Source organism: Lagenorhynchus albirostris, chromosome 11 (assembly GCF_949774975.1).
Source record: "Lagenorhynchus albirostris chromosome 11, mLagAlb1.1, whole genome shotgun sequence".
Classification (NCBI taxonomy): Eukaryota; Metazoa; Chordata; class Mammalia; order Artiodactyla; family Delphinidae; genus Lagenorhynchus; species Lagenorhynchus albirostris.
The window spans coordinates 47,120,223-47,134,083 of NC_083105.1; the positions used below are offsets into that span (position 1 = coordinate 47,120,223).

The following is a 13,861-nucleotide window of genomic DNA, read 5'->3' on the forward strand; positions in this document are numbered from 1 at the left end:
TGAAGGGTGGGGAAGAGGGTGGAAAGGGTAAGACTAAGATAAGGATGCTGGGCAGAAAGAACACCATAAGCCAAGTCCTGAGGCAGCAAATCCCCTGAATTATGCCTGCACAACCAAGGCAGGGTTTGGCGTAACTAGACTGTAAAGATCAAGGTCAGAGCAGGGAGGGCCTTGCAGGCCATGCTAGGAAGGAACAGTCACAATCTCATATTGCCCTGTGCATACACCTGTCACTCTGAGCTCCTACATTCATTCAACAAATATTTAATGAGTAGCTACTATGTGCCAGATACTATGCCAGGCCCTGGAGATTCAATGAGTTTTTCTTATTTGGAGCTTAAATTTTAATGAAAGTTCCTTTCCTGAGGGTGAGGCCTGTGTTTTGTTTGTCTTAGGACCTGCATAGTGCCTAGCACAGTGTCTGACAGGTAACAGGCACCCAAACTTTGAATGAAGAAAAGAAGGAATGAAAGAATGGAGGTAGTGAAATGGCAGAACAATCCCTGATGCTAACAGAATCGAAGGCAGGGGGTCAGTCAGGAGCCGGCTAGTCTGGCCTTGCACTAGCCAGGCCCTGCCCTGTTCCCCACTCCCTGCACTCTAGGGGTCCCGTGCCCACCTGCCTGCTTCTCATTATCCCCTTGGTTCCTGCATGAGGCCCCATCAGAGACCAAAGCAGAGGCAGTGTCAGTTCCTTTGCTGCAAGGGGAAAGCAGAGGAGGATGTGCCCTTCACTCCAACTGTCCAGGCTACACAGAGGGAAAATGACCCCTGCTGTCTAAGTTGGATCCTTGACTGCATTTTCCCCAAAGACATATTCCTAGACATAGCAGTTAGGTTCGCTAGTACTACCACCACTGTATTTCAGACAGATTTTTGGCCACACAAAATTCTGAGGGTTGGCTTGGGGACCTAAACACCTTCTGTAACAATCTTTTTCTAAGGAAATGCTCTTGTGATTTCTAATGCCGTGTTGTAGACTTTCCAAAGCTAAATATAAACTGCTTGTATTGCATGCTCCCTATGGCCTGTACTCTTGGCCCAGGAAAAACACTTGAGGCAAGGACTGTGCCTCCTTGGAATCCTCTACTAAGAACTGTACAAAAGCCACGACTCAACACCATGCCTTGCTCATCAATGTGTGCTGAGTAAGAGGGTAGGAAGTGAACTTGGGTGTCTAATCTGATCTTGCCCACAGCAATTTTGGAAAGTTTTGACCATGAATGCAAAGGGCCATCGCTGTCATGCTGCCTCACACCCAAGGTTTCTGTATCTTAACTCAAGCCTTTCACCGCAGAGAAGACACTGTAGACCGTGAACTCCAGTCCGTTCAGGGAGGGATATCTCATTACCCATGGCCCGCAGCCCGGACTATCAGTCTCCCATCAGGAGCAGCTTGAATGGCACTGGCTCACCCTGAACTTCTGCATTTGGCTCGTGGCCCTGGGGGGAGACTTTGCATGTTTGACTTTCTTGAGCTCTTCACACATTTGTCTTTAACTAGTTTACTGCTGGTGCGCTTGGGAGACATTACCTTTGAGCATTTCACCTTAACTGATCTTTTTTCCCCTGCCTTTTCTTTTTAGCCGTTTGCTGCCTTATTTTGAGCCTTCACCACAGAATTTGGTGCATTCAACGTTCAACTTCCTTTTTTTTGCGTTGACATTGCTGTTCTTCACGCCCCTTTGGTTTGCAGCATACCCTTTTCACCCTGATTTTTGCTTGTAAAAGCTGCATTTCCTCTCCAGTCTATCATCACCTCTGTAAACACCAAGTCTGGGTAAGTGAAACTGCTCTTCCCCGAAGCTGACCTCATTTCCCAGTGCCTCCGTTTCACAGGTTTCAGTCATATCTGCTTTATTGTCTCTGTGTCTTAGATGTATGTCCAGATGAGCCCCAGAGATCTCCTCCAGGCCTCTCCACGCAGAGTGCTTGTGTGCTTAATATCTGCAAAGCCACGTTCGCTGCCTTGAGCGAGGAGACGCAGAGTCAGGCACGGCAGCAACGGATGTTCATCCTCCCAACACGGTATCAGGCAACATGTTTGGCCACTACAGTTGTCTCACAGCAGCTAATTCAGAAGCCAGCTCTGGCTGCCGTGCGTCCTTGATGGGAAATGCCTCCAGTCCTACGCTTGCAATCAGGTCAACCAAAGGTTCACTTCCCAGCACATTTGGAAGAATGGCCTTCTTTTAAAAGTTGGAAAAACTGAGTCAGAGAGAGGTGAAGATGAAGTTCACACATCTGTCAGCACCATCATCAACATTACCATCATGTCTCTTGTCTGTAATAAATGGTGAATAGGATAGACAAGATTTCTAGAAACATGTATTTCATAAATGTGGACAAATTATTAAGGACAAATATATTAATGTGAAATAACTTAATAGATGAATTACATGTAATTTGTATTTTTTGCAAGTAAATAATAGTAATATCTATTTGCTTAGCCTTATACAGCTAAAAAGTGTTTCCCGTATATGAGCTTAGAAAAAGTTCTTAACGTGAGTAAATATGGGCATTCCCTGTTCAGAGAAGAGTAGAGTCACAGAGCGTGTCTGGGCCAAAGTTCCTGGGCGAGTGGGTGCCAGAATCAGGACTAAAACTCTGCCTTCTAACCGGAGACCACCTCCTCTTTATTTCCTCCTGCTTCTGTGAGCAGGAAGGCGATACAGGAACTTCATGTCGAGAGCCTGGATTAAGTGACATTTCACTTCATGGAGAAGTCTTCCTAGAGGGATTTGAGAAGTTCTAGGGAACCTTGTTATTTTGAGACAATATGTTTTCTTCAAACCAAGGAACACCATTTGAGGACGTTTAGTAAAAGAAGTTCTGGGGAAAGCCCAGTGGTGGCAGGAGGGGTGGTGGAGGACTTTCCCCACTTGTCATCTTCCATTTACATTTAGATAAGGCCTGGTGGAGAATTGTATAGCCAGTTGCAAGGATAAGTTTAAGTTGGTGTGATCTGAAACACAGCCAGTTCATTTCTTTCTAAAAGGCAGAGGCACGGTATCTAAGACTTGTATCTTGAAATGTATGTGAGAACCTTCTAGCCCTGAGAGTTCCCATCAGGTTAGGAGGTCACAGCTCTTCGAACACGAACCGCAGCTTCGCGATCAGTATAGAAGTCTACAATTACAACCATTCTTTGGAATCCTCTCAGCCAACGAGACATTCCTTGGCTGGTTTAGAAAAACCAGTGCAGATTTGCACTGGGAAAGGAATGCAGTCTGGAAGAATGGCCAATGATTTACAGATTAAGTCTCCTATTAACTAAGAAAGAATAAGGAAAGGAGGTTTAAAAACTATTCTGCCACCCCGCCTCGAAAATGTTTACAGGAGAAGCAGTGTGAGTGACAAGGTGGGGAGGTGGCAGACGCACTGAATGGGACACAGAACTGAATGGTGGAACCAGGAGTGACCTGGCATCGTCATCGGGATCCCTTAGGTCTTCACAGCAGTTGTGACTTTCGGAGATGATTCAGTACTTATTATTTCAATGGGTTAAAAATTATTAAAGACTCTGTGGGTCCAGGCAGAGAGGCACCATTTCCACCTTACAGATAAGGACACTGAGTTTCGGCGAGGTTAGGCGTTTTATCCAGGCAAGTCCGAAGTGGATGAGCCACCTCCTGGTTTCGGGGCCTGACTTCTGATTGCCACTAGGCGCCTGCCTCCCCGCAGGAGGAGAAAGTCTTGACCCGTAACCTGGGGAAATGGGATTGCCCGAGTGAGGCATGAGGAGGTGGAGTTTCTCTAACTGCTCCTCAGAGAAGGATGCTGAGTGGGGAAGACAGTGGCTGGCAGGCCTGGTGCCAGGGACTCTGGGAGGAAGGGGCTGGAGAGGTCCAGGAGAAACACGGGCAGGAACTGGACTGAGACAGCGTTTGAAAGATGAACAAGGAGATGGAAGTTTGGAGATGGAAAGGAAAAGGCAAGCTCCAGCAGTTGACAATGGAAAGGCAACGGCCTGTGGGAAATAACTCAGAGATTTCCTGCTTCTGAAGCCAGTGCTGTGCTGTCATGGCCACTGCTCCCGGCAGGTAAGTGCATTCTCTTGGGTAGGAACTGCTTTACAATTTCAGCAGAGATGCCTAACGACTCCAACACTTGTAACTGTTAAGCAGCATGTTCGTCTCACACCAACAGGTGACACGGAGAGATGCCTTGTGCCAGGCGTGTCGGGGGCCAGGAGGGCCCAGAACTCCTGACTCGGGTGTCAGAGGAGGTGTCCGAGGCCCGCCCCGCGCTCACCTCCTGGATGTTCTGCTTCGCCCGGCTGTCAGAGGGATGCATAATCGTCCCCATCACTTTCATGTTGCCACAGACAACCAGGGCTTCGTCCGGTGCATCTGTGTTTATGCCCACTCGACCATGACAAACAACAGATTCTGGAACTTGTCCTCGCTGCCATAATGCATCAATGTCATTTTCAAATTGCCCAGGGTTGGAGGCCTGGAGAAAATACATAAATATATTACAATTAAAGTTATAGATGCAGGAATAGATGATCGCTTTATTCCTCAAAGGAAAACAGAATGTTAGCCAAGTCTTTCACTTGAGAATCACATGTTGGATGGGACACTCTGACATATCCGAATAACTGTGACCCCAGGAGAGCCAGGGAGACTCTCCTAACTGTTCTGCCCCCACCAGCAGAAGCTCAGCGTGTCATGGTTTGCAATGTCCAGTCTCTATATGGAATTGAGAATGTGTCAGTTATAGTAGGTGGACGATAAGGAGAAGAAGAACACTCAAAATGAGTATTTTTTCAGGGAGAATAATAATAATGATTTAAAACCAGAATATTACATCAGAAAATCTCACAAGTTTATTAAAGCTCAGATAATTTCAAAAAAACCCTTGCATTTAGCTAGCCCTTCCATAGTTTCAAAACACCTTCATGTTTATGATTTCATACACAACTGACAAGCAAATGACAATACAAATATATTTAGTACACCTCAGCTATTCCCTAGACACAGATGATTCTGACAGAAGAACTGTAACAGCTGCATTTGCTGTGTGCTAATCCACACCCCAATTCTATGCGATAGGACCATTATCTTCCTTTTACTGACGCTGAGACTCTGAAAGAATAAACAGATTGCCCAAGGCCACAAAGTTAATGAGTTCTAGAGCTGCGATTATGCTTCCTTTGATTATTAAATAATGATTCTAATTTTGAGTTTTGCGGTATTGCCTAAAAAAGCCCTGGCCAAATGCAGTCTTCAAAGAAAATCCAAGTGAATCTATCAGACTAGAGAAAGTTCTGGAGATTTTACTGTTAAATAAATTTTTTTTGCCAAAGAATTTTCCACTGTACTGCCTTCCCTCCTCCCCATTTCCCTGTTGCCACTGAATATATTTCCACAAATCTTTAAGTAGGGATCTATGAATCCACCAAAATCCTCACAACGAAATTAATTTGTTTTTTAAATTATGACCTATCCTTCTCTTACTCTCTTGGTATTATTTGAATGTTTTTACCATAGGCATGCGTTACCAATTTACAAATAATAATTAAAAGAAATCTCAAAGTTCAGGTCTAAGTTTGGGTTCAGTTAAAAAACTTAGGTGTGTGCAACTTCCTGTTTCATTCCTACCTGTCTGAACCCTGAGCTGCTTGGAAGACTCAACTATTGACACTGGATAGACAAAAGCAGGGAAAGAATATAAAGTAACAACTTTGAACATTATTTTGTGTGAATTCACTTGAACAAAGAGCTTTTCCGCAAGATCCCTAGAGCCTCCTTGGTTGTGAATGGCAAATTGGCTTTGACTCAAATCCTTTTATAGCGAGCAATCAACTAAATCCAAAGGTATGCCATGTAAAATGTTGATGCATTTTCCTCTGCTCTGAACATAATGAGCCACTTCAAGGAAGAGAATAGGACAGTGATGGATTTTCTTTTTCTTAATGAGCTTTGGGATAATTATTATCCTGTTTGTAACCTGACAGTACTGGAACAGCAGATATAAGCAGATTCGATTTGGGGGAACAATTACAACCATCTCACTTGGATTGCATCAAATGAAAACTCAAATCTCTAAAACATGTTCAAATCATTTTGGAAAGGGTCACATATCTACAATGGTTTAAATATAGAGCCCTAAGGAGGAGTCCTCATCAGTAATGAGAAATGTTATTATAAAATGTGTGAACTTATTTCCCTTCTCTGGTATCCAGAATGTTAATGGGTCAAAGCAAACTGAAATGGAATCACAGAAAAACATTCTGGAGTCATGAAGTTGTGTTCAGATGTGGCCCAATAGTGGTTGATTGCTATCAAACATCAGAATGAATTACAGTTTCTAAAATACTTTTATTATTCATCACACAGCCTCATATATTTAGGGAAGACCCGAACATTCTCGTCTATATTGTGACACAACCTAGCTGTGTGACTTTGGGACAGTTACTTGACCTTTCTGTACCAGTTTTCTCCCCTGAAGAATAAAGATAATAGTGTCTTCTCTACCTATCTCTCACAGGGCTGTGGGAATTAAATGAAATCACGTATGCATGAACACTTCGTAAAAATGAGGATGCATAGTCTCAAGTTCATCCTCCACACACTCTGCTGTGCAGAGTAACAACCATTCAACCTACACTCAATGAATCTGCTCTCAGTAACGCATCTGCAGAGCTGCACAATTCCAAGGGAACTCTGTTCACAAAGAATACAATGTAAATGGTGCCCCCTGCAGATGCTTGGAATAGGAAACACTAGTAGTAATTTGAGGCCATTCAAGTTTGGAATGGAAAGCTGGAATTTCTTTGTTTTACCATTGTTTGGGCTTCTAAAGAGCAGTCAAAGAGCATAACAGGAAAGCTTGAGCTGAGGAAGGCAGTTCATAAGAAATTCATTCTTGTACCTTGTGCAAAGACTATCGAAAATGGGCCTAGAAATGCTATCTACCGATGCTACTCTAAGTGTGGTCCACAGGCCAGCAGTATCGGCGTCTCCAGGAAGCTTGTTAGAAATGCATATTCTCAGACATCTCCAACCTACTGAATCAAAAATTGTGGAGGTGGGACCCAGGTATCTGTGTTTTCACAAGCTCTCCAGGGTATTCTTATTCTCCATAAAGTTTAAGAAGGACTTCTTTATGTCATACACTACTTCCATGCTACTACTATGAAAGGGGTCACGAGTTACCCCTTTCATAGTTAGTAGACGGTTCTGTTGAATCCCAACTGCAGAGTGAAACAGACCTTGCTCCACACACTGATTCCTTTGGGTAAATAAAAATTCAACTGAACTCCAGAGGAGGTGTGCGTGTGTGTGCGTGCGTGTATGTGTGTAGCTCTAGTGTGTTGGGAAAGGGAAGGGAGATTTGTGGTCAGAAATGGGCAAGAGCCAGTGAAAACTGAGATGGCACCTGAAATGGCTCTGCTCTCCCTCCATACCTTGCCATCCTTGAAATTGCATCGCTTCCCTTGTCTCTCCTGGCCCTTGGTGTTGGTTTCCCACCTTCACGACCCTGCGGTTGCAGAGCAATAAAGGAGGACTTTTGGGGGACGTTCCCATTTCTATTATTCTGGAAGATAACTGGAATAATTTATTAGTGTTCAAAACTAGGAAACCCTGGCGTGTCTTTGAAAGGCAGACAAAAATAATCATCCCTCCTGCTTGCCACACTTCAAACCAGGTTTAATTATGTGTTTTAGAAGAAAAGTAGAGCTGAAGGGAAGCCTAGTCATTAACAAGGAGAATCTGAAGGAATCCTGCTGGGGAATGCTCCCCAAAACAAAGACCTGGGAAATAAATCTGTTCTTTGGAGTAAATTTTAATTTCCATTAAATTGGTCAGTTTACAGTATGGGACCAAAATATATTTCCAAAGCTGTTTTGATTGACAACCCGGATGAATAATTGCTGGGTCCTGCCCACCATTCTCTCTCCAAGGAGAATTCTGACCAGCCTGGTCTCCTGAACCCCTCCTGTAGCCCTAGAATTCATCTACTCCAGCCTTCATACAATTGCCCTTATGTTAATTTCTGCTATGGGGAGAAATGACTCTTAGGTCTCAAAATGAATCTGGATCTGCTGAATGCAATTTGCAGGTCTCCATGTAATGTGGTCAGGTCTTGTAATGTCTTAATTGTCACATTTTTCTTCCTTCGTTCTAGAACTCAAACTAACAGACCCAGACCGTGACCCAAGAGAGCACATCTAGCTTTTTTATAGAATGTAGACTGGTCTGCCCTCTGCTCAACCCATGATACATATACCTGTTTATGTATGTATGTATGAGGGCACCTGTCTAGAGTGCCCTCTAGAATCTCAGGGGCAAGACGTGTGCTCTGGGGACATTTCTAAAACTCACTGATTCAACCAATAATGCCATTTCTTAAATTCAGTTTTTCTCTTGGTTGGTTTAAACATTATATGATTAAACAAATTCAAAAGTCTGCATTCATTTTCACTCAGCGTTTTGGGGTTAGAATGAAGTAACATCAATAAGATACTTCCAGTTTGAGGGGAAGATATTATTACTATCATTTTTTCCTCATTGTTGTTAAGGTAACCCTTGTGTTACCCAGCACACATATAGAATAGGGTATTCCCTTTAACCAAAAATTATGGCTGGAAGAAAGCCATTGAATCTGGAATACAATCATTTTAAAAAAATAAAAACGTAGTGAATAATATGACACCAAATCTATACTAATTTATTTATTTTTTTAGTATTCATACTTAACATAAATTGCAGACACTTTCAACTTCTCAAAGTCATCATTATGAGTGAAATTATTGTGCTTTGGATACGAGAAGGTGCCCGTTAACAGAGAGTGCTGGTAACGGAATGTCCAGGGGTGTGGCCCCTCTCACGATGCTGCTGTGTAGACTCGCACGGCAGCCAAAGTATAGCTTTGCAGGGGCTGTCAGCAGGAAATGGAGAAACCTCAACACCAGGTAAATTATTTAAGTATGCAGGTGACTAGCAGACTGCCTGACTCAAGCATGAATTCCACAGCTCAGAGAGGCACTTTCATGATATCCAATCTACCCTAACTCTGAAAAGAAAGGCGTTGTCTGTCTTTATTCCTTCCTGTGAGGAATCAGAAAAAGTAAGCAACCTAGGTTTCCAGACTTGACTTAAACCGGATTTGTTAGCGCAGCAAAGCAATCCCAGATTACATCAGGTAAGGCGTCAAAGACCCCTCTGACCCCTTCTGAGGGAAGGGCAGGAACCTCTGCCCTCGGCTCATGACCAAAGGAGGGGACCCCACCTGCCTTTGCCGCGAGGGAGGCTGTTCTGCCACAGCTTAGATCAGGCCCCATAAAAACACAGCCCAGGGCGTGCATGCTGGCAGGCACATAACCGGCCCTCAGCATCAGTGCTTTACCTCATTTCCATCATTACTTTACTTCCACTGAAACTCTGAGATGCAGTGTCAAGAGTTCCACTAATAGATGCCTTATTTTTTATTGACTAGAAGAATTACACAGAGGGTCCTTTGTTTCAGAATAGCTCAAGGCAAGCAAGGGAAGACTCACTTCCCCAGATGGGCAGATCTTGTCCCCAGGCCAAAGTTTAACAGCCATGTAAGTGGACGTGCCCATCGTAAACCATTTTCCCTACTGGAGCGTGCATGCCCCCCTGTGCCACTTCAAAGATCCATAACAAAGCAGTCCCTCCCAGGGCTGCCAGGCCTGTGCTCACCTGTTACCTCATGGCCCCGGCATTCTCTGTGCTGGCTGGCCCGGCCCCTGACAGATGCTGCTACAGCTGCCAACAGCTCCCGTCCACAGCTGTGACCAATCATTCATTCAGCAAAACGTGCTGAGCCATTACTCTGTGCTGCGCAGTGGCCCAGATGTCCCTGGGGCCACCAATCACTTTGGGGCATGGAATGCCTTCCTACCTCTTTCCCTACCCTGTGGGCTTTGGGGTCAGAGGAACTGGGTTATAACCTGGGCTCCATCATTTATCAGCTTTGTGCTCATGGATGACTGTCTCTTCCTCCTAAGCCTTAGCTTCTCTGGGTATAAAGAATGTGATGTAAAAATGAAACAATGTAAAATGATGTCATATAGAAATTATTTAGCCCAGTGCCTAGAACATACTGTAAAAACTTTCTCAACTGCAGCACTACTGACGTTTGGGGAGGGATAACTCCTTGTTGTGGAGACTGTCCTGTGCATCACAAGGTGTTGAGCAGCATCCCTGGCCTTTATCCACTAGATGCCAGTAGCACCCCCAGCTGTGACAACCAACAATGTTTGCAGACGTTGCCAAATGACCCTTGGGAGACAAAAGTTCTGGTTGAGAACCACTGCGTAAAAACTAAAAATAACAGTATCTGCTATTGCTATCATTATCTTTGTCATCATTGGCAATTGGGAAACTGCATACTTCATGCATTCCACTGAATATGCAAACTCTACTTACAGGTGAAAAAGCAGGTGGGATCCAGAAAAGTCAAAGAACTGAGCTTACCCTTACAATGATCCGTTCAGAGACGTGAGCAGACAACAGGTAGAACTGGTCTTGGTTAGCAGCATACAGTCCGACCACCAACATGAAGTATCTAGTTCAGAAATAGCAGACCAATGCCAACACATCAGGAAACAGAGACATAACTTGTGCAATCGAATGCCACCCAACAGTTAATCAAGAGTGAATTTACCCAGATGGGTTCGCGTATTTAAAGAGTTTCTCTGCTGCTCTAAGTTGCCCCTCCTGCGAAACCAGAGAGGAGTTGATTCACTCGCTGTTGTTCTGGGTCTGCCCTTTGCCCGGCTTGAGGGATGTGTGAGCTGTTTTGCAGGCCCAAAGCAGCCTTCACTGAGCGGACATCCTGCTGGGGGCCTGGGTTCAGCCCATCTGCGCTGGCCTGGTGCAGACCTTACTCTACTGCATTCCTGGGCCCTCAACACAGCACTGCTGCCGCGCACTTGCACAACAAAAAGCCACCTTCCAGGTCCCCTTGTCCAGAGCCATCCAAGCCACACATCCTAGGCCATAATGGATGGTGACCCAGCAGGGCTTGCCCGGCCACACAGTCTCCTTCCACCCTGATCTGCTTTTGGCCATGGAAACTGCACCTTTCACATCCTCTGGCCATGACTTTAGTCAAAGACCAGAACCCTCCCTTCCAATTGTTATCAAGGCAACCTTCCTCACTGTGACTTTTTTTTTTTTCTTTTTTTTTTCCCCGATACGCGGGCCTCTCACTGTTGTGGCCTCTCCCGTTGCGGAGCACAGGCTCCGGACACGCAGGCTCAGCGGCCATGGCTCACGGGCCCAGCTGCTCCGCAGCATGTGGGATCTTCCCGGACCGGGGCACGAACCCGTGTCCCCTGCATCGGCAGGCGGACTCTCAACCACTGCACCACCAGGGAAGCCCCTCACTGTGATTTTAATTGCTTCTTCATGTGTACCATTGATGAGACATTTTTAAGATAAGACTATTTCTTTTTGTTTTTTTATAAAGCATGATGCATTTTTAAAAAAAACTTTATCAGAGTATAGTTAATTTACAATGTTGTGTTAGTTTCAGGTGTACAGCAAAGTGAATCAGTTCTACATACACATATGTCCACTCTTTTTAAGAATCTTTTCCCACATAGGTCATTACAGCGTACTGAGTAGAGTTACCTGTGCTATATACAGTTAGGTCCTTATTAGACCATTTCTTGAAAGTCAAAATAAAAACTATCCCTATCAGAAAAGCTTTTGCTTTAAGAACTGCATTAAAAAAAAAAAAAAACAACACTTCACCAACTTCTGTAACACTCTAAAGTCTCTAATCCCTGGAGGGCAAGAGTTCTCCCCTTTATCTAAAGTAAGTCAGTAATAGTAGTAATTGTTATGATGATGATTAGCCATCATCTACTGGGTGCTCAAAATGTGCCATGCACTGGGCTAAGCAGTTTATCTATATTATTTCATTTAGAACCCCGAAACAACCTTATTGGAGTAAAATATGGATATTGTCCCCATTTTGCAGAATAGGAAACCTCAGAGAGGTTAAGTTCCATGCTCAGGGTCACCCAGCTAGTAAATGGCAGTATGAAATATTCAAACTCAATTCCCTCCAACTCCAAAACCTATGTTCTAAAACCAGTGGTTCTTAAACTTGCATGAATCAAATCACCTGGGAGCTTGTTAAAATATAGATTGCTGGACCCCACCCCTAGTTGTTGATCCCGTAGGTTCTCAGTGAGGCCTGACAACTTGAATTTCTAGTAAGTGTCCAGGTGATGCCATCTCTCCTAGTCCTGGGACCACATTATGAGAACCACAGGTATAAATCATTAATGCAAATTTATTTTCTTTTCAAAAAAATGCTACAGCAGAGCTGCAGGGCTCAGGTCATTAAACTAGTGGCCAGCACACAGAATTCTCAAGAAATGCAGTCAATCCTCAACTCTCGGCCAGCCTTGAGACATGAACATATGGTCCCTCTAGAGGATCATGGAGAGAATCAAGACAAGATGACCGGGCGCTGGGCAGGAGAGGAGGCATTGTGGGGAGTGAGGATGGAAGAAGAAAGATGTCTAAGGGTAAATGAGATGGGTCAACAAATGGAAAGAGTCAGAGAAGGGAGGGAAGCAACTGAGGGAGGCCCGGCCTGCCGGCTGGTAGGACCAACGGGATCAGAGGGGCTGCTGGAGGGCCCTGGGCCATCAGGTAACGTAACCAGCCAGCCTGAGGCATACACACCACGCCAGTACCTCTGGTCAGGGTTTGGCTTTCCCTTCTTTCTCATGTTATTTGCCGTGGTTTCGCTGAAGTGTAACCGGCCCAGCGTTACTTTGGTTACCTGGTCGGCCAACAGGTCGATTCTAAAACAAACAACAAAAATATCGAGAGACTGTAAGAGAACACAAAGTCTTTGATCACATCGGACTCATTCTTAGCTTCTCAGGTATGTTCAGTCCCCTGCTCTCATCACACTGTGCAGGACACTGATTTTTAGTAAAGTACCCACAGCCTGGTCAGGAATGGCTGCCAGGGAGTAATTCCTGAATAGTTAGAAACGTTCATCCAGCAGCAGCTCAAGCCCGGAGTTTCAGACTCGTAAGGGTCGCACGCTCCCACAGATGGGTTCTTTGACCGTGACAACAGGAGAAAAGCTGTTTCACCTGTGCCACAGTTGCTAGAACACTCGCCTCCTGACTGAAGTGGTTCCTCTAGGCTCCTCATGAACTCCTTCGCATCTCCTTCACGTATTTGCCCTCTCCTGACCTGGCTGTGGAAGGCAGCGTGCTCCCAAGGAAGAGCACACACAGCCTCGCAGCGAGGGAGACCCGGATGTACCAGGCAAGAGCAGAGCTGTCTGTACTGCGGCTCCTGCTTGAGCTTCAGGCTGAGCTCCCGCTGGCCTGTCCAGGCTGTAAGACCATCTTCTTCCCCCAAATAGGATTGACTCAGGGTCAAATCATCCCAGCCAAATCAGTCGAAAAGCAAATCCCATTCATTCTGTAGGGCAACCTCTTGCTTTACTGCCATATTGCTTTGGACCACCACATTGTTTTGAATAATCCCAGTCCTGTATGCTTTCTATTTTGGAACCCATTAGGCAATCTATCAACACTGCTTAAAAAAAAAAAAACAAGAAAAAATGAATTGTAAGCACAGCATGGATCCAGAGCCTTGAAATCAATTCAATCAGCCTCACGCTGATTTAAATGAAAAATTAAAAGAAAGATCTAATCATAATCTATCTCCAGGAACCAAAGTTGTTAGCAAGGTTGTCAGTAATAAATGATCATATAAATAATGATGACCTTAAAGTGGAGCTTTTTATAAGACTTTTTTGCGATTATTTCAATGGTTTTACCTACTTTTGTTGATAAGCATGTGTTCATAATATTAACATATTATTACTAATTTAGTTCCTA

The 13,861-nt window shown here is 44.5% G+C and overlaps 1 protein-coding gene and 1 long non-coding RNA gene across 2 annotated transcripts in view; one reads left to right on the top strand and one right to left on the bottom strand.

Moving 5' to 3' along the window:
- The window catches only part of MYRFL (myelin regulatory factor like), a 117,900-nt gene that overhangs the window by 41,267 nt on the left and 62,772 nt on the right, over nucleotides 1–13,861 (bottom strand). Inside the window, exons 10-12 of the mRNA XM_060165353.1 lie at nucleotides 12,692–12,802; nucleotides 10,452–10,542; nucleotides 4,255–4,455 (exon numbers count right to left, since the gene is read on the bottom strand). Of these exons, the coding sequence (XP_060021336.1) occupies nucleotides 4,255–4,455; nucleotides 10,452–10,542; nucleotides 12,692–12,802 (403 nt within the window). The remainder of the gene's footprint in view (nucleotides 1–4,254; nucleotides 4,456–10,451; nucleotides 10,543–12,691; nucleotides 12,803–13,861) is intronic.
- On the top strand, nucleotides 86–6,492 carry LOC132529107 (uncharacterized). The gene is made up of 3 exons (XR_009543381.1): nucleotides 86–1,780; nucleotides 1,878–4,043; nucleotides 4,150–6,492. It is a non-coding gene; the product is annotated as an uncharacterized LOC132529107 (long non-coding RNA).